The 27,368-nt window shown below is 35.5% G+C and overlaps 1 protein-coding gene across 9 annotated transcripts in view; it reads right to left on the bottom strand.

Moving 5' to 3' along the window:
• FAT1 (FAT atypical cadherin 1) overlaps positions 1-27,368 on the bottom strand; it is a 104,819-nt gene that overhangs the window by 11,369 nt on the left and 66,082 nt on the right. For all 9 annotated transcript variants that reach the window (XR_004356602.1, XM_032685389.1, XM_032685390.1 and 6 more), the window contains 14 exons: positions 23,732-24,007; positions 23,316-23,526; positions 17,153-21,220; positions 16,337-16,533; positions 14,793-14,946; positions 13,112-13,345; positions 11,445-11,834; positions 10,031-10,245; positions 9,495-9,632; positions 9,233-9,376; positions 6,667-6,864; positions 1,888-2,689; positions 823-954; positions 561-724 (listed from right to left, as the gene is read on the bottom strand). Coding sequence is in view for 8 of the 9 variants with exons in the window: in XM_032685389.1 (XP_032541280.1) it covers positions 561-724; positions 823-954; positions 1,888-2,689; positions 6,667-6,864; positions 9,233-9,376; positions 9,495-9,632; positions 10,031-10,245; positions 11,445-11,834; positions 13,112-13,345; positions 14,793-14,946; positions 16,337-16,533; positions 17,153-21,220; positions 23,316-23,526; positions 23,732-24,007 (7,323 nt within the window). In the remaining variant the exon portion in view is untranslated. The remainder of the gene's footprint in view (positions 1-560; positions 725-822; positions 955-1,887; positions 2,690-6,666; positions 6,865-9,232; positions 9,377-9,494; positions 9,633-10,030; positions 10,246-11,444; positions 11,835-13,111; positions 13,346-14,792; positions 14,947-16,336; positions 16,534-17,152; positions 21,221-23,315; positions 23,527-23,731; positions 24,008-27,368) is intronic.

Here is a 27,368-nt window from a genome sequence, read left to right as displayed (position 1 = left end):
TACCTAAAGAGTATAGAATATTGATGCCTATAAAAGTTTATGTTTGCTGAAAAGACAGGATGATGGTGGTGTTCATAAAAGGCAGTTTAATAACATTGTTTTCCAAACAGTCACAGCAACTGTGATTCATTCAATATAGTTCTTTTAATTAAAACCTACACTTTGTATTTTTTTTTCTCTAGTAAAGAAGTCACAGATCATAATGAAAAAATTACAATACTTCAATATCTTTCATCTTGTGCCTTAAGTGACTTATTCTGTATGGACTTCAGTATTATAAGCAAAAAGTGTAAAGTTGTTGCTTAAAAAAGGTGATTAGTGAAGCTTTTTTTATTTGTTTTACTTTTAAAACATTAAAGAAAACAAATTCCTTTTACTCATTTAAAAAATTCTGTAAAAGTTTATCAACTAGATGTATAACACACCCTACCTTCAAGGCAATTACCAATTATAACAATTCTACAGAGATGTTATGACTCAATCTTTTAATCTGGCACAAAAAATGGTAAGAAGATGATAGGAAGAAAAGAGGAAATATGCACTAGGAGATTTTAGCATACCTCTAAGATACTGTAGTCTGTTCCTCGAGCATACATAACAACTGCATGAGCAGAGTAAGTTCTAAGTCTCATTGTCAGCTTCATTTCCTCTTTGTTCTCAGTTTCCATGAGACGGTATTTTACATAGCTGCTCCCAGTAAATGTCACAGCAGAGCCAGCTGGTGCTTAGCAATACAGAAAAGTATAAAATGTATTAGCACCTGACTGGAATCAAATTTATATTTGGAAAATAATACAGTTTTTTTTAGAGTTAATTCCTTACCAGGACACTGTCTAGCTTTGCTGTCTTGGCAAACACAGGTGTATTTTCCTTCCTTTGGATCTCCTAAACATTCGGTACCTTCAGGGCATGGGTTTCCTTCACACACACTATTCACCACGGGGCATTTCCCTTCTGTAAAACAAAATCCATTATTTCTTTTCTGTTGGTGGTAATACTGTTTTGAGAAAAGGGACTCTTAAGTACAGTAGCTGAAAGTAACCCAAATAATATTCCTAACCATCAGACGTGGAAGTGAAGTAACAGTTACAGGACATGACTGGCACAGATTAGACAAATGGCATATAGAGTGGCTGATGTTCATCCTTATCTTGACTACTCAATTTAATTGGTAAAAGTGGGAAACTGGTGTTGTGGTTTAAGGTTTACCATTACTATCATTCACCATAAAACCCAACATGTCGATATTAAACATGGACAGAGTGAGTTGGGGGGAGCAGGAGAAAAGCACATCTGTATTTGAGACAGAAAAGGAACGGGCTTTAAATATTTACTTCATATGTGCAAGTTTACCCAGCAACGTTAAGTTTTGATTTTAAAAAGCAATGTTGTTTTCATCTTAGCTAAAGACAAATGATTATTCTGCTATAAATCTGTATGCTTATACGTATTTTAATAAATATTAATTTCCCACATCACCCTGTCATTCCCAGCCAAGTTTGGAAGCTGTGTGGGTCACTTCCCTAAGCAGAAACAAGGAAGTATTCAAGGAACTTTTCAAGAACTTACCTCTGTGCACACAAGACTGAAAATGGTCATCAATATAGAATAGGGAACAACAAAAAAAATTAACTTCTATCATAAAATGGGTAACAAAGGTGTAGCCATAAAAAAATATAAAAATCCACCCCTATAAGCTTATATTATGTAAGCTCTTAAAATGAGGTAATGAAATAAGAATTACTCTTTACTCTGAAAAAAATTAGACAAATGTTGCAGCAAGGATTACGGAACATTTTTAATCTTGTCCTGTAATGTAAATTTCCACCCGTGGATTATAGCTTTTTAAAACCAGAATAATCTTTTCAAGGATATGGTTCTCCTTACCTTTACAAAGACAAACTGCTGTTCTGTGATGTCGGGGAGTGACAAAACTCAACCTGGCTGTGCTGTGTGTTGACATGATGTTCTCATCCACTGTTACTTTTTCTTCACAAAATTTCAAAGGACAATCTAGGCCTGCACAGAGCTTATGAAACACATCAATTATCCGGACACCTAAAATCTCCTCTAGGTCAGGCACAGAAGAGTTTATCTTGTGGAGCAAAATTCTCATTGGGTGGTGAGAGCTACCAGATTTTTCAATATTCAGGAGGACATCAAGATTTGAAGGAGGATCAGAAGGCTGTAAACTAACAATCTGGATGTCATTTCTCCTCACGCCCAAGATGTTTCTTAATGCTCTCTGGAAATTGCGCCAGTAATCACCAATAAATTCTTCAGGGGACAGGTTTGCAAAGCGTATTGCAATACTGTGATTTAGTAAATCTTGTGTGATTTGTCTGATGTGTACAGTAATATCAGCTGCAGTTGTAAATTTTCCATCTGTAACAGTGACATTTAGGAGGTACTGTCCTACATCTAACCTTTTATGTGCTATTAGTTTGCCACCAGTACTGGAGACGGAGAACAAGGATTCCATTTTGGGGTCCAGACTGTATGTCAAAGTATCGTAAACATCCTGGTCGGTTGCATGAATTTTTCCAATGACACCACCTGAATACTCTTCCCCAAAGGCTGTGATAAAGATTTCTAGAGGTAGAATTGCTGGAGAGTAAATGCTTTCCTCAATAACTCTAATATCAATGTAAGTCAAAGATGACAATGGTGGTTTTCCATTATCTGCCACCTAAGGGAAAAATGAGGACAGATTGACATTTTTGCTTTATCTCAAATTCTACTGTAGATATTACAGCTGTATTTTTTTAAAAAAAAAGTTAATACTGCAAATTTAAAAAGCTTATATAAACAGGCACAGACAAACATGTTTTCACTTCTCTGAAGATTAAAAGGCTACAGTGCTCTTATTATCTGAAAACGCCAGGAAGCTACTAACGCTGGTAGCAAATACAGAGGAAATGTAGAGTAGCTGATTTCAGACAGCAGATGGTGCTTGAAGCTTTTTTATATCAAGCATGGAAACACTACAAACTTGAAATGAGTCATGCACTAGAAATGTACAGCATGCTTCATCACAGTTAGGAGGTGGTCTGGAAGACAAACTAAATGTGGTATGCCAAACAGTACTTCAAAAGGAAAACAATACATGCAGAAAGTTACAACTAATTATGTTGTCTTTCATGATTTTTGATCATGGAGAGGGAAAAAACCCACCTGTAGTGCTTTTTGCTTCAGACAATTAAAGTAATTATCTTTAACAGAATCAGCCGAATTCAATTTTAAAGCCTTTTTGAACACCCTGTTCTCCACCCCTTTTGGACAAAAATATGCACTGTTGTTTCATGAAGATGAGACAAAAAAAGAGCAGAAAAGTGAGAAAAGAGCATTCCTTTGGGTTCACTTGCTTTCTGTTTCTCAGCTCTTGTTTCCAATCTACCTTTTTTCCCCAGAGCTTTTTCCCAGTTACTGAAAGCGACACAGAAGAAATAGGTAAAGAAGAACTGGAGAGATGTGAAAGTACAGTGGGGATACACAGGGCTCAGAATGTAGAAGATATTCTGCACTGTTCAAAAGATTTTGCAATAATTTTACAGAGACTACACTTTGAAGATCTATGCAGAGAAGCTGCTTTTGATTTTTCATACAGATTTAAGCAAAAAAGGAGTAACTCCAGGCACAAGATTATCTGTGGCTGTGTACATAATCATGGCATTTCTAAAAGGTAATGCATATATCAGAAAACTGCACGTCTTCATCTGTTAACTCCAAAAGACAGGCATGGCTAGAAACTTGCTCTCTTAGTTACTGAAACATAAATAACGAGAGAAAGAGAGGGAGAGAGAGAGAGAGCACTCAAGTTGGCAAAGTTTTGTTCTGCCTAGATTTCTGCCTGGAAACAAGACAAGGCAGGCAGTTTAGCTACAGGAGAAATGCCCAAGGGAAACAAGAAAAGGCTCAAAGCAAACAGACAAGCAAAATTATAACAAATGGACAGCAAATGGGAAAGAAGAACCTCAGGAGAAATGATTTTTCAACAGTGCAGATATTTAAAAATCTGTTTTGATTCTAAACTAAAGACTTCAGAGTGTGGCACAAAGGACTGCATGACTCAGAGCTGAAGTTTTCGCACACTAGTGCTGTGAGACATTTGTTAATGGATAATCTATTTCCTTTGGAGAGAGGGCAGGCAAATGTGAGTGGCATGCACATGTAAGTTGACCGTTGGGGAAAAAAAAGCCCAACCTTATTTCTATTAAAACCACAAAAGTAAAGTAATGCTCATATTAAGTAAAGTCTTCTGAAGGTACCGGGTGTGTAGAGTGCATATGGGGAGAGTTGTTTGTGGTTTTATTGGTTTTTTTTCATTTGTTTGGAGTTTTTTTCTAATTAATTACATGCCTGTAACTTAAGACCATCACTGCCTCAACAATTCATTCAGAAAGCAACTAAGGTGATAGATGTCAATACTGGAAAGCAGTGAAGGTCAGCTAAAAAATGAAAAAAGGGTATCAAGAAATCATAAACAGTCATTAACTTGTGATCTGTAAGATGAAAGTGCAGAAATTAAATAGAGTGCAAACTTGAGAAAATGCTTCCTACAACCTTTGAAAAATCTTTGTTTTAAATGAACAGGGGAAGAATATTTTCCCACAAAAGTCATGACTCTGGTTTTGTGTGTATCATTGGAACTGAAGTCTTGTGACATGGAAATGCTAGTTTTAGTCTTAGATACCTTCTTACTCACGTTTCATAAGATAATAGCAAATAATAGCAGCGTTTCCATTGAAAAAAAGGTAGCATAGTGTGAAATGACAAATGGCAATTAAAAGATGGCGACATCCTTCCAGAATCCAGTTGGGAAACTTGTAAATCAACAGATTAGACAAGTCCAAAATACTGAGATGGAATAGTACAGTACACAAGAAATGCACATTAGTACACTCTGCTCTAATGATTTACAGTCTCTGAGAAGTCTTTGTTCTAAATGAGTACATTTGTTTTAAGACACTTTTTTAGCTACTGGATGCCATTAAAATAGCCCTTATTCATTCCCTAATAAAAAGGCACTTTTCAAGTACTGTGCTAAAGACAAGATAGCTGAAGTACTGACAGGCTGTTTGCAAGCAGCCTAGAGTCCAGGAAGTAGCTTAGAAATGAAAGAATTGCATGATTCCACCCAGAGGAAGATCTTAGATAGGCATCTCACATTTAAGAAAAGCCAGGAACATTAGGAAGGGCCAAAGGTGCAGTTAAATCATGAAAAGTGACAAAGTCAGTGAAACAGCCTACATAGAACAGACATAACTGCCTGTGAGTGCATTTATAAGGATATGTTTTAGAGGTGAAATAAATAGAAATTAGTTACTGCTTAGAGAAGATTTAAAATGAAACATATGAATCTTGTTCTACACTAATTCGACATATAGGAAAAACATTGCTGGTTCTTCTTCCATAAACAAAAAGGTGACTTTGAGGGAATAGGCATATCACTACCAAGGAAAAAATGGCTAACAGAGGAATGATACACCTGCCCCCTTTTCCATCTCAACTCTTAAACTTTAAATGAAACTATATCAGTTCTTATACTGATGGTTCCAGGTAACATATTTTAGTGACTCAACCAGCAAATTACAGTATCTGTGGGAATTTCTTCTTCTTTCCCCAAAGAAAACAGACTATGTATAAATATGTCACAATTATCCCAATGTGGACAGAATTCAGTATACACTGTTGCTTTAAAACTCTGCAAGTGCATGTTTACTCAGAAATTATCTGCAATAGTATGTATAGGAATAACTTGGAGATTGAAAGAAATTCTTCATGTAAAAATAAAGGTAAGAATTTTTATTAAAATATGATTCTGGAAATGAAGTTAAAGAATTAAGACTAGCTATTTTTAACTTACCAATTTTAAGTCCTCTGTTCAAAACTGCTTAACTTATAACTGAATTAAAAAGATTAAAAAATTGGTTTGAACTTCTCTTACACTAGGTTACAAAAAGTATTTGAGAGAACTTTGCTAGGTTAATGTAACCTTGTACACGGTCTGGTCTTTTTGCACAACAGTGGTAAATGTATATATAGCATTTCAGGTAATTTTTTGGGTTTTATGCTGTGTTTTCCACTGCAAGATCCTTAGATCTCAAACTACCGCACTTCAAGTTTCAATGCTACGACAAAGGTGCACTGACTTGCTTTTCCAAACTTAAAAAAACCATGTTTTCAATTGCCATTGGAAAAAGAATGTGGCACTACAGAAAAATTTTTCAGTACTGTTATACTGTGCAACTTTCAATATCCCTGTTTCTGTCATATGAGTGTAGTCCAGCACACAGCTTCCAGGGTCAAAGCGACAGTGGCGAGAGGAATTCTGCAGTCAACAGTGGGTGACTGTAGGGATCTGTTCCCTGCTGGCTTTTCCAGCATCTGAATCCCAGGAGGCAGAGGGCTTATCAAGACCACTTACCCAGTTAATATTTTACTTACAACTTACTCCTACTGTTAGTTTAATTAAACTTCCTGTGTAGATTTCCATTTAAACCAACAAACTTTGTCTCTGAAGAAGTTACCTCAAGGGATATGCCTCAAATGACTACTTGGCATGTCAGCATCTTGTAACAGAAAGACAACTGGTGGACTGGGAACGAGTGGGAAAAGTTTACTAAATGCTTACAACGCAAAACAGCTGGAGGAGGCACATCCTACCTTAACATGAAGTAAATAGTGATCCCTCACTTTGCGATTCAGTGTAGCACTTGTGGTCAGAATTCCCTGCTGGTTAATCTGAAAAGTGTTCTCTTCATTTCCACTCAGGATGGTAAAGAGAAACGGAGGGCCGTTGTGAGAAGAATCCTTGTCTGTCACCACTAGCTGCAGCACACTAAATCCAATAGGCTTATTTTCCTATAAATACATAATACACATTGCTTTTGTTAAATTGAGGATATAGTCTGATGCTGATTTCTTCTTCATAAAAGAAAAATACCCCCGAATTATTGTCAAACCAGTTAACTGGTATTACAAGAAATTAGAATGACCACATTGTTTAAGAAAAACTACCACTCTCTGAGAATAAAAATAAAAAACAGTAAAAGGAGAAAGGCAGTACATTTTTAAACTTCGTATTATATTTTTAAAGGTAGTTCAGCCTTGATACTTTACATTTTCTACTTCTGGTCTGAATTAATATTACTGTAGCCCAATTATCAAGTCATCAAAGATTTCAAATTTAGCTAAAACACCTGTTAAGAATAATCCAATGCCTTTGTTGAGAGGATTAAAAAACCCACACTCCTCCCTCTGACCCCTTGTGCCCCTAATTAGCGTTCTGACTATAATAGAGGCTGTTACAGCCACAGTCCAACTAAAATATGAAATCCTGGCTTTAAAATTTGCATCATAAAACCCCTTCAAGTTTTCATCGTGTGGAGGTCTGAGGTTTCACAGACACTTCGAATACTTTGGCTTATCATATATGTTACACACACATACAACCTTATCTAACACTTTTAACACCTCTTCAGAATACTCGTGCTATACAGTATTGACTAGATTTTTAAATATAATACATATTTTAAAAGCAAAAAAAAGTAGAGACATTATTTTGAAGTACAACAACAACAAAACGCTATCCTTTCACAGTTGTGAAAACTTCTAATGACAAGCATACTCTTTGTTTCTGAAAGAATAAGTCAACTTAGTTATTAGACATTGCAGCTGAAGCTTTTTTTCCCTTTCATCAAAACAGACAAGGACTACCATTTTAAAATACAAATATTTACATTTGGACATCTAAAGCAATTTGATTTTCTTAATAGCTAAGCACATTTCTAACTGTGTCCAAATATATCCATCTTCAATACATTAGGAAATGCACACCAGCATTCTTGGGCAACTCCTTCAGCTTCTTCCATGCTACCTTCATACTAGGACAGGCTTATATGACTGCACTATAAAACAAGAGGTTGTCCTTTTAAATTCAGTAAGGAAAATATTACGAAGAGTGGCTACATAATCTGCAGTTTTAGGAGATACATTAATTAACATTTACTTCAAGGAAGACTAACTGGGGAAAAGAAAATCCCTTTGACAGCACATAAACACACAAATCTTTGAGGAGTTTATGTTGTTTTGGGTTGTTTTTTTTTTATTTTGGATTTTTTGGTTGGTTGGTTGGTTTTTTGTTGTTGTTGTTAGTTTGTTTTTTAAAGCAAGATCCAGGACATCTTACTTGCTACTCTATGTATATTGGATAGAGATTAATCACTTTGTCTTATTTCAGAAAGCTACCTTTACAGATCATGTACATCATCTCAAACAGAACTGGTATGTTAGGATGACACAGTGCACCAGATAACATTGCCTGATCCTCACTGATCTATTGTACTAGACCAGGCACTAGCAACAGCAAAAGGACCCAAGGGATTGAGCTCATTTACAGTAGATAAAGGTCTTAATACAACTCCTTTGTTGCCTTTCATTTATTCTCTACTGAATTCAGGAAGACGAGAAGTACAGACACTGCCCCTCGCTGTCTTTGCTTTAGTAGAGTTTTTGAATCAGACAAGTACAGGCCAGACACTTGAGAATCTGGCCCACTGCTACCCTCCTAAGATGCGAAATTAGTCAAAGGATTAGTATCCAGCATTATACAATATACTCCTGTTCTAAACGCTTCTGATCCCAGAGAAGGCCAACAGAAATTAAGTCTTAACCTATGTGCCATGGTGCACAACATTAGCTTCACAGTAATAGGTACCTAAAAGATCTTTTTGTAAGAAGTAACTCTTAAGATTAAAAAGAAATAGTGGAATAATTATGTATTTTAACATCTCTGTATGACGCTAAGAATGTTATAAACATAAATGCAATGTATAATGTGTACATATACAAGGAATATGAAAAAGAACCCAGAATGGTTGTAGTCTCTCTCACTGGGGATGTTCAAGAACATCTGGATGCAATTCTCTGCAGTGTGCTTTAAGATGGCCCTGATTGAGCAGGGAGGTTGGACCACATGACTCACTGGTCCCTTCCAACCTGACCCGCTCTGTGATTCTGTGAACTTGCAATGCAAGTTTCTAAATAATCTGTACAATAAGAACTTTGTAACCCTTAACACTTATTTGGTAAGCAGTCTCACTGGTGACTTTAAATAATTAAAAATACAGAAAAATAGAACTGAAGCATTAGATTTATTATATCTTGCAACATTTTTCAAGTCACAATAGTCCAATAATATTGATTTGACTACTTCATTATCTGTATTTACCTGGATGATAACACTATAGTTTCCTTTTGAGAATACTGGAGGATTATCATTTACATCAGAAACATCAATATTAACTGTGGTTGTATTAAGTCTAGGTGGACTTCCGTTATCTGAAGCTTGAACTGTCAAGGTATATCCTGATATCTAAAAAACAATTAAAAAAAATTTCAAACATTCACTAAAGAGAAAAACATAACAAACTCAGCTTTTGTTTTATATCGTTAAATTAATCTCAACAGCTCAAAAAGCATGAACAATTTACCTTTTCTCTGTCTAGAAGCTTAGTCACTTTTATTTCCCCCCTGGTAGGGTCAATTGTAAAAGGATTTCCTTGATTGCCATCTATAATTGTGTAGTGAATGCGGTTGTTAGAAGATCCATCAGCATCATCTGCCATAACCTAAGGGACATTACAGTTTCATTTAAAACAGGTTGAAATAGACTCTAGCATCTTTCAGGGGAACTCATCCTGAAGATGAGCTGTTTTGGTCTAACACATTTCATGGTTTTAAGAGAAATATCATCCAAATAGAACATACCAACATCACTTAATTTCCTGAATTTCTTCTGAAAATGAAGTCATATTCTCATGAGGAGAACATAAATATATCACAAAACATCATCTACTTTCCCACAGCATCTGAAGTCCCTGGTTCTGAAACTTTTTCAAAGTAAATTTTCAATTCACTCAGTGGCAAACATCTGTTCATTTATGTCCACCTTCAAATCAACACTTATTCCTTTAAGATGGAAGCACGACCATCACGACAGAGTATTTTTCAAAAAAACAATACGTACTGTAATAACTGATTGTTCGAGCACAGCGTCTTCACTGATTACTGCAGTGTAAGTGTCTTGGCTAAACACTGGAGTGTTGTCATTGATATCTGTGACATTAATATTCACTGTTACAACATCACTTAATGAAGGTGTGCCTCCATCTGTAGCTTCCACTGTCAAGTAGTACTCATGAGAACTTTCATAATCCAAGCTCTCAATGATAAAAATAGTTCCTAGGGAAGAAGAAGACAAAGAAAGCCTCACACAAACTCTGCTATTGCTGTAGTATTATGTATTGCAACTTTTTATTTTGGCCTGACAAATACTCAGTTTTTTCAGGGCTTGGATTTGTCACTGTAAAGCTGGAGCTACACAGTGAAATGATCACACTTTACATGTATAAGTAAAAAGATGAGAAGTTCCTGCCATTACCACAAAAGACTCACACTTTAAAAACACCTGGCTTACATTTTGTAATGTGAGTTTTTAACTGACTAGTTAAGATAGTGCAGTCCCTAACATACACATTGATTTGCTTCTGCAAGAGTTTTTCTGGAACTTTTTTCCTACTTTCAAATATATGAAGTTTATCTGGCAAAGTACTTCTATACTATAGTACCAGCACACACACTGAAAAAAGCAGTTGGAAGAATTATAATTTCAATTACAGTAATACAATTAACTACTATTAACTACAATTAACTACTAAGAACTTCTGGATAAAAATCTTATTAAAAACAAACAAACAAACCCAACAAATTTTACCAGAAATTAGCTGTAGAAAAATAACTGTATAAGAAAACAAAACTAGAACTGAGGTGTATATTGATTTTTAACAAAGAATTGTCATTAATAAGGAAAAATTCTCTACAGAACCTAAATAGTTTCTGAGATTAAATCTAACTATCATGCAAGCCTAAAAACTCTACTGTCATGCTGGGTTTATGGTTGAACAGAATATTCCAACCTCCTTAATGTTGTTTCAAACTTCTTTAAGATTACTGTCTTTGTGGACCAATGACTAGTTTTCCCAATCAATTTAATTTCTGATCGCTCTTTTACCAAGTCTGGCCATTCATTCTGATTATATGATTATATTTTCTTTTGTGAAAAGACTATTATACTTCTATCGCTACAGATCTATGTCTTTTCACCCCCTCTGCCCCCAGGGTGGGGGGTATTCCAGTTAGGAAACCCTTACTCTTGCCAGATAAATGAATCTTATCCAAGCAGCAAAAAATCAAGTTCCTATTCTACATTTTACGGTACTCCTCTAGTAACCATACTGGCAAAATGGTGAAAAGACAGTAGCAGCGACTTTGCAGCTAGGATGATGCACACAAATTATACATAACCTATTTGGTTGAACTAATGCAGAACACGGTATTATGCTTGACTAGCCTAAAGTATATTCACAGTTGTAATCTGTTACCTGTTGTTGAATCGATGCTGAATTTTCCATGTTCATTCCCACTGACTATCGAGTATGTGATTTCAGCGTTGGCTTCAATGTCCCTGCTTGCAGCGTAAATCTGGAGAACTTCAGTTCCAACCAAAATGTCCTCTGATACACTTGCACTATATTCCCTATGCTCAAATACGGGCGGATTATCATTTATATCCAAAACAGAAACTATAAGACTACTTGTTGAAGATAGTCTTCTAGGTAAACCTTCATCTGTAGCCTTCAAAGTTAGCGCGTACACAGCCTGTAATTCCCGATCCAAAGGCTTCTCCAAATGAATGATTCCAGAGAATTCATCAATAGAGAACTGCCCTTCTGCAGAGTTCACCAGTGAATAAAGGATTTTACGGTTCAACCCTGCATTTTGAAAACAATTTTCAAGTACAAAGCAGCTGTTAAAATATACCAGCATAACAATTGTTCTGATAGCTATAGAAATAAAAACATGCGTGATAAATATTATCATTCATGTTAAAAGTAAATTTTAGCAAGAGTTAAAGGCTCTTGTGAAGGGCAGAATAATTCCCCAGCCCCCCAAAAAAAATTAAGCTAACACTTCATTGCACTGATTTTCTGTCATAGAGAAAACATGAAGCATGGTTATGCTTCAGTCACAGTACTAGCTACTATGAAACAATTACTAATATAAATCTAATTATAACTTAGAACAACAGCATCTGCTTAGTAGGCTCGAAATAACAGAGGAGGATATGGGGGAGTTAGGTTGCATCAAATAACTAGACTCAATACCAGTAAGTTTATCTAAGAACCATGCCCCAAAATTACCAGGAACATAATTTCTGGCAACCTTTCTGTATAAAACAAACAAACAAGAAAATTATAGGTTTTGGGACAAAGTATTTCAGTCCTCCTGAAAGCCTCAAAGACTAGTAAAGTGTGAAAACATCTGTCTGTTACCTTCCAAATGAGCAACCCAGCTTTATCATAGCTCAAAGCAAGTCGGTTGTTTCACGGGACTGAAGTAACTATTCATTAATATCACTTGATTAATGAACTGATGATATATGGAAGTCATACACTGGTAAAAATATTTTATGCTGTTGTATTCCTTACAAGAAAGCCTATGAACAAACTCTTTATAATGTCGTTTTCAGTTCATGTTCACTTAAATACTTGTAACTGAACAATGAAGACAAAGAGACAGCAAAAATCTTAACACAGTGTCAGACACAGAAAGCTACAACTGACCAGGGTTCTCTTTATGGTATGATCATCAGTGGCTAGCCAGAGAAGCACATATCGAAAAATCTATGAATGCATATTTACATGAACAGACATGGCTTGATAGTCCTTTTACTTACATCAGGAGAAAAAGGATGAACCTAATCCATCATAATATTAATATATTACCACACTAAAAATATATTTTGTCTCTCTCCCCTCTCTTCTTTTTTGCAGACGCACAAAAGGGATGTCTTCCAAGCTACTCACACATGGAAGTCAGGTGTTACATGATTTAGTAGACCTAAATATATCTTTCAGGAGTCTAATTCTGAGTGGTATTGAACATCTGTTAGTTCTACTGAAACACTTGACACATTTCAGGATAAGACCAAATAAACATTGCTATAACTTTGAGACCATGACAAAAGTATCGGTCAAAGAATGCATACCTGCATCTGCATCTGTTGCCTGCACTCTTGTCAAAAGGGTTTTAGGCTCTGTGTTTTCAAATACTGTAATGGAGTAAGTATCAGTTGTAAACTCTGGGGCATTATCATTCACATCTTCCAGAGTCAGAATAATATTAGCTTGGCAGAATCTTCCTCCTCCATCTGTGGCTTTCACTAGAAGATGATAAACTGCTTGCTGCTCACGATCAAGTGCCATTAATGTTTTCAGTTCACCTATAAACAGAAAAACACATGTAAGTTGAATTAAGTTGCAAGACTCCAAGTATCTCTAACATGTTTTTCCCTACAATCAGAAAAACGAAACAACAATTTTCTTCTTTACAGTAATTTCATCAGTGCCTAAGTCAATAGCTGTCTTGCATTAATGAGCTCCACTTTGGCCAAAGCATGTAAGTGCTTTTCAACTTGAAAAGATTAAGCACTAAAATTCTCTTTTTTCTTTATCCCCAATGCTGCTCTTGAAACAAAAATTAGCTAAAGTAAAACTATCTGATGGTGCAAAAAGAGAAAAATGTGTATGCACGCACAAATCCATATGTATTTGTGCAACGACAATGAAAATATTAAAACTCTGTCTTTAAAAAAGTGCAAGGTTAAATCCATGCCTGGTTTTTCTGGGTTATTTAGTTGTATTCCTTCCACAGCTATTGATGTTTCCTCCTCTGACATTCACTAAATAAACAGAGCTATTCACACTATCAGACATAACCTGCTACTACAGACAAACATGTAGAAGTCTTAACACATACTTTCTTTCCAAAGTGACAGAAAAAAATGAGAGGCATTATGTGTAGTCATTGTCTCCTTTTAACCAATTCAAAAAAGTATTATGAAATACTGTTTAAGAGTATTCTAGCCCTATCAATTCTGAATTTATGTAACAATATACTAGCATATCACACAAGTGACATTTAAAGTAAAAAAAAAATACCAAACCCACAAAGTAAGGTCCTTCTCTTTATTTTGTCACTGAAGTATTCTAATCTCTGTTATTTCCATTACATGTTTGTATTTATCTTATTTCATTTTTTCTATATTGTTTACTACTCCCTTCCCACTGCTTGTCTCCTGCAGCCTGCACAGCACAGAATTTTGGCATTAGCTGTGACCTATACTATAATCCAGAACACACAAATGCCATGAAAACCAAAATCAAGCAAGTTAAAAGTTAATTTTATTCATATAATGCTTCCAATAAAACTGGAGGCGCTTTTGGTGTTTACTATGAAAAGAAAATTTGTTGCTCCTCAAATTTAACATATCTCATCCCATTTAATATACCAAAACAATTGATGGTAAAGACATTTTCAGTAATAAACCATTATTACTACTACTGCTACGATGAATATAAAAAGAACAAATTTTATAGCCTACTTTTACTCTAGTCACTTCAGCACGGAAATTTCTGGCTTCAAGGCAATTACCCTGTTAACTCTTTAGTTTCTCATCTATTAAAATACTTGCCTTTTGTTTGACTTCTATTCAATATGTTATTAGTATTTGTGTAGTAGAAACTCACATTTTAAACAGTTGTACAATAAAGCAACTCTTAGAAGAAAGTTTAAGTACTGACATTTATGTATGTCTTACTGTAATAGTAATACATTTTATAAAATGAGGTGATGACTGGCATCTTGTATAGTGTATAAAGTATTATTACCTGTGTCTGGAGTAAGTCTGAATTTTTCAGCTCCTGTGCCATGCAGTGTGTAAGTAATTTCTGCATTGGAACGAATATCTGCATCTGTAGCAGATACCTGCATTATCAGTTTGCCAGGAAGGGCATCCTCAGGAACGGAATCAGTGTATAAAGTCTGCAAGATTTAAAGTTACATTGAAAGATTAAACACATGCAGTAAGCAGAGCTTGGAAGGGTGAGGGGAAGAAGGAATGACAGAGGAAATAATATTCTGTTTGAATGTTTGGTTACATATGAACCAGAGGATGAAATAGCTGAAAATTAAAAGAACTTATGATTTTCTAATTAATTAATTTCCATTTATTAGATTATTCAGAAAGGTATTTAATACTGCAACTAGAGGGACTCTTGAACATCACTGCATTGCTAAGAACTCTAAACACTTGTAAACGATTAACTAATAATCAAATGCATTCCCAAAATAGGAGTTATACATTTTTCTTAATTTTATTTTTTCCTCTTTTGGTGGATCATCTTTTCTAGGTCTGTCTCAATCTGCAAGAAATTGATATCTACCTTTCTTGTAGTGACACAAAAGCTTCTAGATAAAATAAAAAAATAGGAAAAAGGATTTAGAATTTAAAGGCACTAAGCACCCCTGCAGCTCAACCGTCTCATGAATGTATGTTAAATTAGAAGTACTGAGTCTTATAACACCAATATTAACAAAGGGAAAAAGAAGGACAAAAAGCTAAAAACCCTGACTTGGCAGTCTGTATATAACCAACATAAACACCAACTAAGAAAAGAAGTACAGTGTTCGTTCTATACTTGTCCTTCCTAGTCCAAGGTAAGATTTCCACCTGGTAATATCAAATATGTGTTCAACTATGAAAAGGCCAAATGTGCTAAAGCAAACAAACAAACACAAAACAAAAAAACCCAAAAAGCTAGGTTTCCTCATAAGGCAATTACACATCTTGCAAAGGCTACCTTTCTGGATTTTTCCATTTCTAATTTTTCATGTCCATTTTTGCAGACTATCAAATCTGGTAAGACAGACAACTTTGAAACGAGAAAATATTTATGGATTACAGATTTTTGGTGCTGCTGAATGCAACTGCAAGATAATCTTCCAGTTTTTTCAACTCTTATCACAGGAAATACACACATGTATCAACTAAGTGATGTTATACCTTCTTGATGTTAAGCCTTCTTTGAGACCTTGCTTCTTTCATAAAATAAAGCATATAAACTATCATGGTTGCAGCTTAAAACAATTCCTTTTGGAAAAGCATGCAGTAACACAGAAGAAATGTACTACAATTACCCTTATATTCTTCAAATACCCATTGAGTGTCAAAATTCCATCAATGTCTTTGGATATTTAAAAAACGTGTCCATGAAGTATCTTTTTTTTGACGGCATTCTACCTTAATAGTTAAACTTTTTGTTATTGGTTTAAAAGGAATAGCTATTTGTCAGTCTCCTGAGAAGCAATTTCAGAGGAAATGTAGATTTTATGTATGAAAACAGTTGGACACAGAAGGCAAGACTCTGCCTACCTTTTCACAAACAGGGCTGTTATCATTAGCATCAAGGACTTTAACCTCCACCACAGCTTTTGTTGCAAAGGTCCCATCAGTAGCTGTAATATTTAGAAGATAATTATCCTTTTCTTCCCTGTCCAGAGGCTTTTTGACATAGACCTTCCATTCATTCTGTATATTTTCAATAGCAAACTGTCCCAAAGGATCACCTCCTGAAATATGAAAAGAAATATCTGTTGCTACTGTAACGTTATCAAAATTAAGGTATAGTCAAAAAGAAAAAAAAGTAAATGCAAATAAGCACCCACTCTCTATGGCTTTACAAGAGAAATAGCTTCATTTCCCAGATAAAAATTGTCAGTAGATGCTCATACAACAAATTTAACTATGGTCAACAGAATCCATAAAAATCAATATAGAAATTCATGTAGCATTATAGAAAACATCATATTAAGACATATGCTAAGTAAAACCAATAAAATACTCCATTGGAAATTAATAGCCTATTATTTTGTGAAAATTCTTTCATTTGTTCTTTAACTACATCACTAGTCTAAGTGTAAGTACATTTTTAAAATAAAATTTGAGATATAAGCAAACAATAAACATAGGAAAGCATTTTAAGCAAGGCATACATGAAACAAAGCCAAGACCTGCTTTCTAAACTTAATTTTTCCACTGAAGTTTTTAATATGCGTACTAAGACACACAATCTCCCTTTGCAGCTCTATGGGTTCAAACACTTGCAAATCATTTCAAAGATTAAGTTATATCGCACATCATTCCAAGACCACTCAAATTATTATTCTGACATTACCCCAAAAGATTTACCTGTAATGTAATAAAAGACTTGTCTATTGGTTTCTTCTGTGTCAGTGTCAGTTGTACTCAGTATGGCAATTACCCCACCAGGAGGGTCATCCTCACTGACTGTTCCTTTATATATCTCTGCAGTAAATCGTGGAGGATTGTCATTCACATCTGTAACAGTAACTTCAACTACAGCCATAGAAGACAGTTGAATTTTTTCACCCCGGTCAGATGCAACCACTGTGATTTTGTATTTGTCTCGTATCTCATGATCGAGTTCTTTAAGAGTGGTAATCCAGCCAGTCTCCATGTTTATGGCAAAAGACTCTATAATGTCTACCTCTTGAGAAGGATCCAAGCTGTAAGTAACCTGCCCATTGAGTCCTGAATCTAAGTCAGTTCCTTTAACCTGTATGACTCTTGTTCCAGCTGGTGCGTTTTCTATGATGAATGCTTCATATGGATTGGACTCCAAAATGGGTTTGTTATCATTTGCATCTTTTATCTGAATGCTTACCTCTACTGAGGAAACAACATTATAATCTTCATTTGGATACTGTGCTTGAACTGAGAACTGGTACCATTTAGTTGTTTCATGATCAAGATTCTTCTCAAGTTTCAACTCTCCGGTCTGTCGGTCAATCACAAAAAAGTCATCTCTGTTGCTTTCAGGAGTGTTCCCTTTAATCAGACTATATACTAAAGTCTGATTATGCTCTGCTTTGATAACGTCTATCACAGTCCCAATTGGAATGTCTTCAGAAACTGCATAAGAATAAAATGGTTCTGAAAATTTTGGAGGAGGCACTTCTGGTGGGAGTATTCTAGCATAGACAGGAACAACTGACTCTCTCTGGGGGGATCCACCATCAATTGCTCTAACAAGGAAAGTAAGAAACTCATTTTCCAAACCAATTAAGCTTTCTTTTGTAGTAATTATACCAGACAATGAATCGATTTCTAAATTCTCCCTTACATTTTCAGACTCTGCTTCAATACCGTATGTGATGTCTGCATTTGTACCCTCATCAGCATCAGATGCCCAGACTTTAATGACAGAAGTACCTCGTGGAACATCAGATCCAATATTTACTTTATACTCTGTGGCTCGGAATTGAGGAGCATTATCATTGTCATCTGTAAGTATTACGTTAACAGTACAGAAAGCAACTTTTCCTCCTGAATCTTTGGCCATTAAACTAATGGCAATTACTTTTTCTGCTTGTGTTTCACGGTCAAGCTTTTCAGAGGTAAATATCTGCCCTCTCTCATTTGTATAAAATCTGTCTTTGGCAAAGTCATTCACAATGTGGTAAGTGATGTGGCCATGTGTACCAGAATCTTCATCTGTTGCTTTAACTTCAGTCACCAAAGTATGCAATGGAGCATTTTCAGCTAGTTCAACCTCATATTCATTCTGGCTGAAAACAGGACTGTGCATATTGGCACTGGTTACAGTTATATGGACTTGGGCTGAGCTTCTGAAGACCCCATCAGAAACAGACGTATTAAGATTATAATGTGACTTAAGTGTCTGTCTGCGTAGGTTTGAGATGGTGATAATGCCAGTTTTACTATTAATTACAAAATTCTTCTCATCGTTGCCTGTCAGAATGGAGTACTCCAGCTTGTCAACATCTGAACTATCTGCATCTGAGGCTTGCACACATGTCACAAAATGCCCTCGAGGAGCCAGTTCACTAATTTTAGCTTCATAAACCAATTGGTTAAAAAGAGGGGGGTTATCATTGAGATCGATTACATCAACAGTTACAATGACATCAGTACTCAAGGGCAGCATGCCACCATCTATGGCCCTTATTAGTAACTTGTGTTGTTTGAGTTGTTCATAGTCCAAAGTTCTTGCTGTAAGAATGAGTCCAGTGCTGCTGTCTATGTGAAAATAGTCATGACTTTCACTATTATCCTCAACCAAGTGATAGGAAATCCCCCTATTGTTTCCAGAATCGGCGTCTGTAGCGCTCACTTTTACAACAGATGTTCCAACAACAGATGCTTCAGAAAGTGCTGCAGTGTAAGACTGCTCCGTAAACACAGGAGGGTTATCATTGATGTCTTCCAGTATTATGTCTACAAATACATCAGCATGTGCCCCAGTTAGGGAGTCTGTTGCTCGAACACTCAGTTTATAGGCTGGATGAGACTCAAAATCAAGTGGGGCAACAACATTTATAACTCCAGTGTTGAAGTTGATAGTGAACTGACTGAAAGGATCTCCACCTGTGATGCTGTAAAACACTTTAAGTCCTTCTGGGCTGTTCGCTTGTACATGTACCACAGGACTATGGAGCTGAATGTTTTCTGGTATCTCTGCACTGTAGAAAGGCTTTTCAAACACTGGCATAGCTTTACTCATAACTGTAATTGGGACTATAACTTCAGCAGAGAAAGCAGGCTCTCCTCCATCTTTTGCCACTACTGTGACCAGATACTCTTTATTTAGTGTGTCTGGTTCAAACTTCTTCTTCAGTGAGATTTCACCAGCAGGATCAATTTGGAAATGTTCATGATGTTCTTTGAGATAGTAATGCACCTCTCCATTTCTGCCTGTATCTTTATCTACTGCAGTGACACGTTGAATAACATGGCCTGCTTCAGAATCTACTTTAACAACAGCATAATACGGAAGATTGACAAAAAATGGAGCGTTATCATTTACATCTTCCACTGTGACTTTAACTACAATGTGTGCAACAACTGATGGTTTATTTTCCCCTGTCACTTCTATGACCACATCAAAAGATTCTTGCTGTTCACGATCAAATGGTATTCCTGTTGTTGAAAGGACTCCTGAAGTTGGGCTTACTTTAAATCTGCTGTCTGGATTTAGAATATGGTAAAACAAAGGCTCATTTATTTGATTCCCTATAGCAGTAACAACAGCTATTGTTTTTGCCTCTGTGGAATTCTCCTGCACTCTTGCAGAGTAAGAACTCTGTGTGAACTTCAGCTGGCTTGCTTTGCTTTCTTTCACATTAATTTTTACAGATGCAGTGCTTGCAAATCTGCCATCAGATGCTCTCACTGTTAATTCGTATCTGCTTCTTAACTGAGTTGTATTTTGTACTGTTATATCTCCAGTCTTGGGGTTTATTGAAAATTTTTCTCCAATGTTGCCTTCAATAATGGAATAAATTAATTGTGAAAAAATGCCTGAATCAGCATCAGTGGCATTTACACTGATGACTTTCACGCCTTTATAGGTTGGAACCAGAATGGATGTCTCATATAACTCTCTTGAAAACACAGGAGGGCAATCATTGATGTCAATTACATAAATAGTAACATTAGCTGCATATTCTGCATATAGACGTGGTGTCCCCATATCATGTACTTGCACTGAGAAGTGGAAAATATTTGTCTCCTCATAGTCCAGACTCATTACTGTCCGAATGGCACCAGTGCTGGAATCAATGGCAAAATACTTGCGGACAGATGGTTCAACAATTTGATAAACAAGCAAAGCATTAGATTCTTTGTCAGCATCTGTAGCTTGAATTACTAATGGGATATTCTTGTCAGTCAGAACTACACTGTTAATTGAAGCTGATTCACTGATGAGTCCTGTATATTCAACTTGCATAAAAATTGGTGCATTGTCATTCTCATCCTGAAGATGTATCAAAACTGTTGCATTAGTGGACAAGCCAGCCATGTTTGTTCCTTGCACAGTTAGAGTGTAAAAAGGCAAAGTTTCAAAATCAAGTATCTTCTGAGAAACAATGACACCTGAGTTCGGGTTGATAGCAAAGGCATCATCTGTATTACCATCTTTTATTTCATAAACTACAGAAGACTGACTGTATGCTGTAACCATTCCAACAAAACTACCAATGCTGGCACTTTCACTGATTTCTGTAGAATATTCTTTGGTTGTAAATTTTGGAGAGGCGTTATCAGAAACCGTAACAAATATGTGCACAGAGGTTACTTCACTCATTGGAGGATCTCCTCTGTCTGTAGCTTTTACCATCAGGTTGTATTCTTCCGGGTTACTACGATCTAATTCCTTTGCAATTTTAATCATGCCAAAAATGGGATCAATAAGGAAGGAATTTCCAATATTCCCTGTGAAGAAAGAGAAAAGCAATTAAGAAAGAGGTGTACAGAATTTAAAGGATGACTGTTTATTTAGCTCTATAGCTCAAAGAGACATAGATAGAACATAGAGTTTTTTAGATAAACATTTGTTAGCCTCTCTGGAAAGTTTTCTGTAATTGAGAGTTAGCAGTAATTCTAAGTTTACTTGTGGAAATATTGCATAAAATATAGTTAGCAAAGCCTTGAAAATAAATGCTAAAATTTTGGTTTAGCTAACTTAAGTATCTACTGTAGCTGAAAGAAACTTCCATTCAGAAGTTAACATCAGTGGAATAAAAGTTACATTTTATAATCTAAAACTATACTGTTTTGAAAAAAAAAAAAAAAACACAAGAAGGGTCTTAATGAATAAACACTTGTGAATCTTAATTGTTTATGCAAATATTGTTAAATCACTACTTCAAAAATAATCTTTTTGAATTGGACCAATAGTTATCTCTCAACTTCCTATTGATACACAGCCAACTTATTCGCTGTGATAGTATTAGAAGAAAAATAATATCTGCTGAGAAAAACTAGTTGCCATTTGATATACACTTGTTTGTTTCATATTTTCAAATATATAGATGAACTGCATATAATATTTGGCTCATGTACTAAATATGACAAGATTTAACATTTTACTTCCCTAAAAAAATCACATTACTAAAGCCGCTTTCTCAGCATAGAAAAAATTCATTAAGAACTTCTGAGTTATGCACATGAGTAGGCAAGAGGGATTTTTTGTGTTTTTTTTTTTTTTTAGTGGAGACTCTCAAACACAGTGGCATTCTTAGAATATCCCATTACAAACCTAGGCAGCTATTACAAGCATTTAAGGAATGCTCCTTCCATATGCTTAGAACATAAAAAAAAAGTCATATTTCTAGAAATAACAGAAAACAAACATGTATTTTAAGCAACTTATGAGACACTTAAATACATGTAACAGAGCTTTGTTTTAATACAATGTTAAAGTATGTTTTCATATCAAAACAACACTTTGGGGAAGAAAAGGAAAATATTTACAGTAAACAATTCCTACCCTTTACAAAGCATTTGTGCATATCACTTTGCATGCAACAGTAACTGAATAACTATTTACCTATTCTCTTTTATATACAGTTTCTTATGCTTGTCATTGGGATTTTTATTTTAAATTACTTTTTACCTTTAAAGTAGTACCGCACACACACGTAATGAAATATAAATAACTTTTTTCCAGTCATAGTGTCTACATAGCTCAGGACCTTGGCAATGGCAAACTTGTATCCAGATTTAATGGACTGAACCAAAACACACTTCCCTCTGGTAAGTGAACTCAAAGAATGTCAATCCTGTTTTCATATTATTCAGAATTGTCATCATTTGAATCACATTGTTCTAGACAAGTTCAGGAAGATACTCTGAGGCTAAAAATAAGTAGCCATACCTAATGCTCTTTTCTGGCCTGCAATCTGAAAGGAGTCTTAATGCCAAATTGACCGGAATAGCAGTCCCATTACCTAAAATCAGCCAGTGGGAACCATGGAAAGCAACCCCTTCCTTGATACATGTACCAGAAAGATTAATTTAAAAACTGGGATTATCTAGGGATTAAGTATATGGATATTTTAAAGTTATTTTTGAGCTCCTTACTTTCATATTATACTATACATAAAAGCACTTGTCTCAGGTTCTTACTCTTTTCATCAAATCCTTGCTTTGCCTATGTCACAAAGAATATGACAACATTAGCAAAATAGAATGCATTTTTTAGACCTGAATTTAATGCTTCTGTCATTTCTAAAGACCACACACCTTTTAAGGGTTAAAAGATACCTTTTTCTTCTCCTACTACTACAATGTTCCAAATACACCTACAGGGTAACATAAATAGCTAAGGGATTGAGATGAATATTTGTAGTTTTCTTTTAAATGCTCTGAGGCTGTATTTTCAATAAATCTCTCAGAATATGACACTTAAACCTGCACTGTCCCTTTTTTTTTTTTTACAGCCATGTTTTTAGGTGTCTACCGTTGAAACAAAGTATCAGCAGGCACTGTTTCAAAATAAACTGAACATTTAAGAAAGTCAATATACCTGATTCAATAGAGTACATAATTTCTGCATTTTTCCCTTTGTCCTTATCTAATGCTGTAACCTGGAGTACTGCTGATCCAACAGCTGCTGACTCATACACCCGTCCTTCATAGGCAGAGCTGGTGAACCATGGAGCGTGATCATTTGTATCACTAACATTAATGACGATTCTGGCGTAGTTGCGCTTCACAGGAACATCTTGATCTCGAACCTGCAACAGTTAGCATATTACTAGTAATTGGCACTGTTATTTCAGTAGCTCATTAAATATGAGTAACAATTCAAGGTTCAATCTGTTCCAGTCAAAGGCTGCATACAAATTAAACATACCAATAAATGTTTGAATTATGGGGACAAAAGACATTAAAAAGTATCTCTTTGCCATTGACAACAGAAGAAATCTTGTGCTTATTTACCATTATTGTAAGAATATGCTGGTTCATGGTCTCATGATCCAGTTTTTCTGATGTATAAAGAGAGCCAGTTGCAGGGTCCAGACGAAACTTTTTAAGACTGACGGGATCAGTGCTGCCCTGCATCGTATAAATCAGTTTATTCTTCTCATCTCTGTCTGTGGCACTGACTTGCAGAATTTCTGTCTCTGGTATGGTATCTTCAGGTATAACAACTTCATATTTTGAAGCAGAAAACTGAGGCCTGTGATTATTTGTGTCTATAACTTTAATGTACACCTGAAATGATATAATGGGAAGGGGAAAGCATATATGGTAAACAGAGATGAAAGGAGGATACTTCATTAAAAATCAGACCATAATTATGAAATAATTCTACCACAAGACAATTTTATTTTTCTGGGAGCAGGAAAGATCCAAGAGGTATAGAGAAGACTCTTACTAAATCCAAATCTGCCTCACTTTCCTCAAAGTCAAACCAGAAAACTCTACGACCAGAAATGTCCTAGGCTAGATACCTTAAAGGGAATTATTTTTATCTAAAGCAAGACAAAAAGCAATTCCTTGGTAATTTTGGAATTAAAAAAAGTTTAAAATTCTCAATATAGATCCTAGAGTGGGTAAAAATCCCTTTTTTGGTGTAAATTTAGAATTTTAAGCAACGTATTTTCAAGGCAGTGGATGCATAATACTCCTCCTTGCACTCATGCAAAAACAATCCTCTTTCAGCTCCTTACATTTCCAAGCCTAGGCAAGAACAGAAAAGTGGTGAAATTCCCACAGAAGTATCTTATTTCAAAGAACTGTAGGTATTGCTTACTCTTCTCCAGCAACGGAGCACAATCTCAGCATAGCTCACTGATCACCAACAAAATTTCCCTGAAGGTACAGTTAAATTAGCTTGGAGGCTTTAAATTGCTTTTTTCTGCAGAAGTTTAGCTGGCTTCACCTATGTGCAATGCTGGCAATACTTTCTTTGTCTGAATAATAATGTTCAACCAACACAAGATGCCTGAACACCCATTTGCCTTTCACAGTATCAAATTTTTGTATAAAAAGGGTAAGACAGTCAGCCACCATCCTGTTCCTTTAACAGTGATAACATCAGATGAATAACTGTAATGCAGAGGAGTGGGAAAGTAGACAGCAAAGCTCCAACAACACACAGTGAAATCCCAGTTCTTTATGTGCTGCACATACAGCCATGCTTTTAACCATCCAGAGGTTAGGTGTCTTGTATTAAGGACTATCAACAGGTATTTATGATATCATAAGTGGGTTAAATTTGTCTTTGAAGATACTTATTGCTTTCCATTGGTAACTGGTGGAGTCTACAGATGTAATTTAGACAAGGTACCAAACTGCATGCAGTAGAAAACTAGATGAGATGAATTCTGATGGTGGTAAATAATTAGGAAAAGCCATACCTCCTGCTATAGGAAGAGGAAACTTTACCCTTATAAAACTGGTGTCTTAAAACTTGTACTAAGAAAAAACAGGTGTTAAGATTATCAACAGGAGTCATACAAATTCCTAAAATATTTATTTCAGATGTGGGGCTATTAGCCCAGGTTGCAACTACTACTCTAAGCTCCAAAACAAGAAGTTTGTCCTAATGGTGAATTTTAATACAGGCTGAAAACATTTAAATAACTTCCAGAGAGGTATAGGCAGTCCTTGAATATATCCTACAAATCCTACCAACAGTAGAGGAAACTGTTGGAAGGATTTAATTCTAAGTAACAACAAAAAGACTTCTGCAACTAAGTAATGAAGTCCTGTATCACCAAGCAGATTGATTAATGGAAGTGAGAATCAAGAAACACAACGGGGTGTGAAATTCTTCAGATAACTTTGTATTATAAGACAGGAAAGTCCTTCCAAAAACTGGGATTTGCCAACTCTGATAGCTGAAGAAAATGTCACCAGAAAGACTGTTTTCACTGAGAATTTCACTTGGATAATAAAAAAGAACAAACAAGCATATAGAAGGGAATAGAAATGAAGATGGCAAAGGTGGAATCTCAAGAGTCAGAAGCCAGATATGGAATAAGGCAGGTAAGGAATAAAAAGAGCTTTAAATTTATTTGAAACCGTCAAACAATCTGTGGGTAAGCGAGACCATCAGGAAATATAAAGAACAATGAAGGAGGAGGAGAGCCTGTTCCAGATTACAATTTTGCCTCAGTCTTATTCATCAAGAACAACAGGGTGCATGACACTGCATGAAATAAAATAAAAAATGAGACTGGCAAAGCAGTGGTGCTGCAATAAGATACTAAATAGAAACAAGTCACCAAGACAAGATGGAAATCACACTCATATTCTGCTTGAAAGAGAGAGAGGTGATAATACTCCTAATGTGAGACTTGCTGTTAATAATACAGGGCTCCACCTCCAGACCACCAGTCAGGGTGGAGAAGGGGGCACACATGCGCGTGTACGTGTGTCCATAGCCTTTAAAAGCTTTTTAGTAGATGTAGTGTAAGGTTACTATGCATAATCCACAAAATAGTACATTTGGGGAAACATTCATAAACATAGGTAGTTTTTCAGTGTTTTAAGCAGCCTGTTAGGATAAATACAGACTATCCCCATACAGGAAAATAATGCCTCCCACAATCTACTAGATTTCTCAGAAAACTGAAGAAGTACAAAAAAACCAAATCATTTAGCAGAGTGATAAAATCCCTTGCAAGATGTTGCTATGGAGACTAAGGAGTTTGATTTTGTCATGGAATAGAAATCAATTAAAGAAAGGAAACAAAGAGCTGGAATAGATATTGACTTTCAGTGGGGGAAAAAAATAATGGTAGGTGACCCAGGATGCATATTAGGACAAGTTTTTAAATACATTTACTACCAAATTCAACTGGAAAATGAAAAGCAAGAATGAATATTATCTTTAAAGTGTGATCTTTTTATATTGTCATGATTAGAGAGGGGCAATAAAGCAACACAAGCACACTTGTTGGTTTATTTTTAAGTTTTGTATAAATAAAATACATTTTAATGCCTCTTGGAAAAAGTAAGACAGAAGGGTCCAACACAGTCACTTACAAAGCATTTGAGTAAAAGCACCTGCTCACTGAACACTGGTGGCTCAGGAAAATGAAAAATGACAACAAATGAAGATGACCAACAAATTAAAAAACAAACAAACCAGCAGAAAAACCCGACACCAAATACAAATCAAACTATAAAAGTATTTTTTTATAAATAAAAGGTTTAAAGCCCATATACAATTACAACACTTCATTAATGGATATTATGTTTTCAAAATGAACTCAAAGTAATTTTTTTATTAAACTACCACCCCCAAGCGATTAAGTTCAGACTCAGAAAAACAGCAAGTGAAAAGACAGAGTATCAAATTTATGAATTTAAATTAAAATTTCTATTTAAATTCATGCCTATTTTTACCCCCAGATTATGAAATACAGAAACTTAGGTCAAAATTGGAGGTGAGAGGGTATGTAACTCCAGAGCAACTGCATTAGATCAATCTTCTGCTCTGAAGACATGTCCACCTGTGCTGCTGGTACTACACAAAATGAAAACAGTAAAACAGTATTTCTAGAATGGAGCACCACAAAAAACATGCAAAGTACTAAGTTAAATGCCAGGAATGTAGTGACTG

This window comes from Chiroxiphia lanceolata, chromosome 4 (assembly GCF_009829145.1).
Source record: "Chiroxiphia lanceolata isolate bChiLan1 chromosome 4, bChiLan1.pri, whole genome shotgun sequence".
Lineage (NCBI taxonomy): Eukaryota > Metazoa > Chordata > Aves > Passeriformes > Pipridae > Chiroxiphia > Chiroxiphia lanceolata.
The sequence above is the reverse complement of the archived record's forward strand: the minus strand, read 5'-3'. Positions and strand labels throughout refer to the sequence as shown.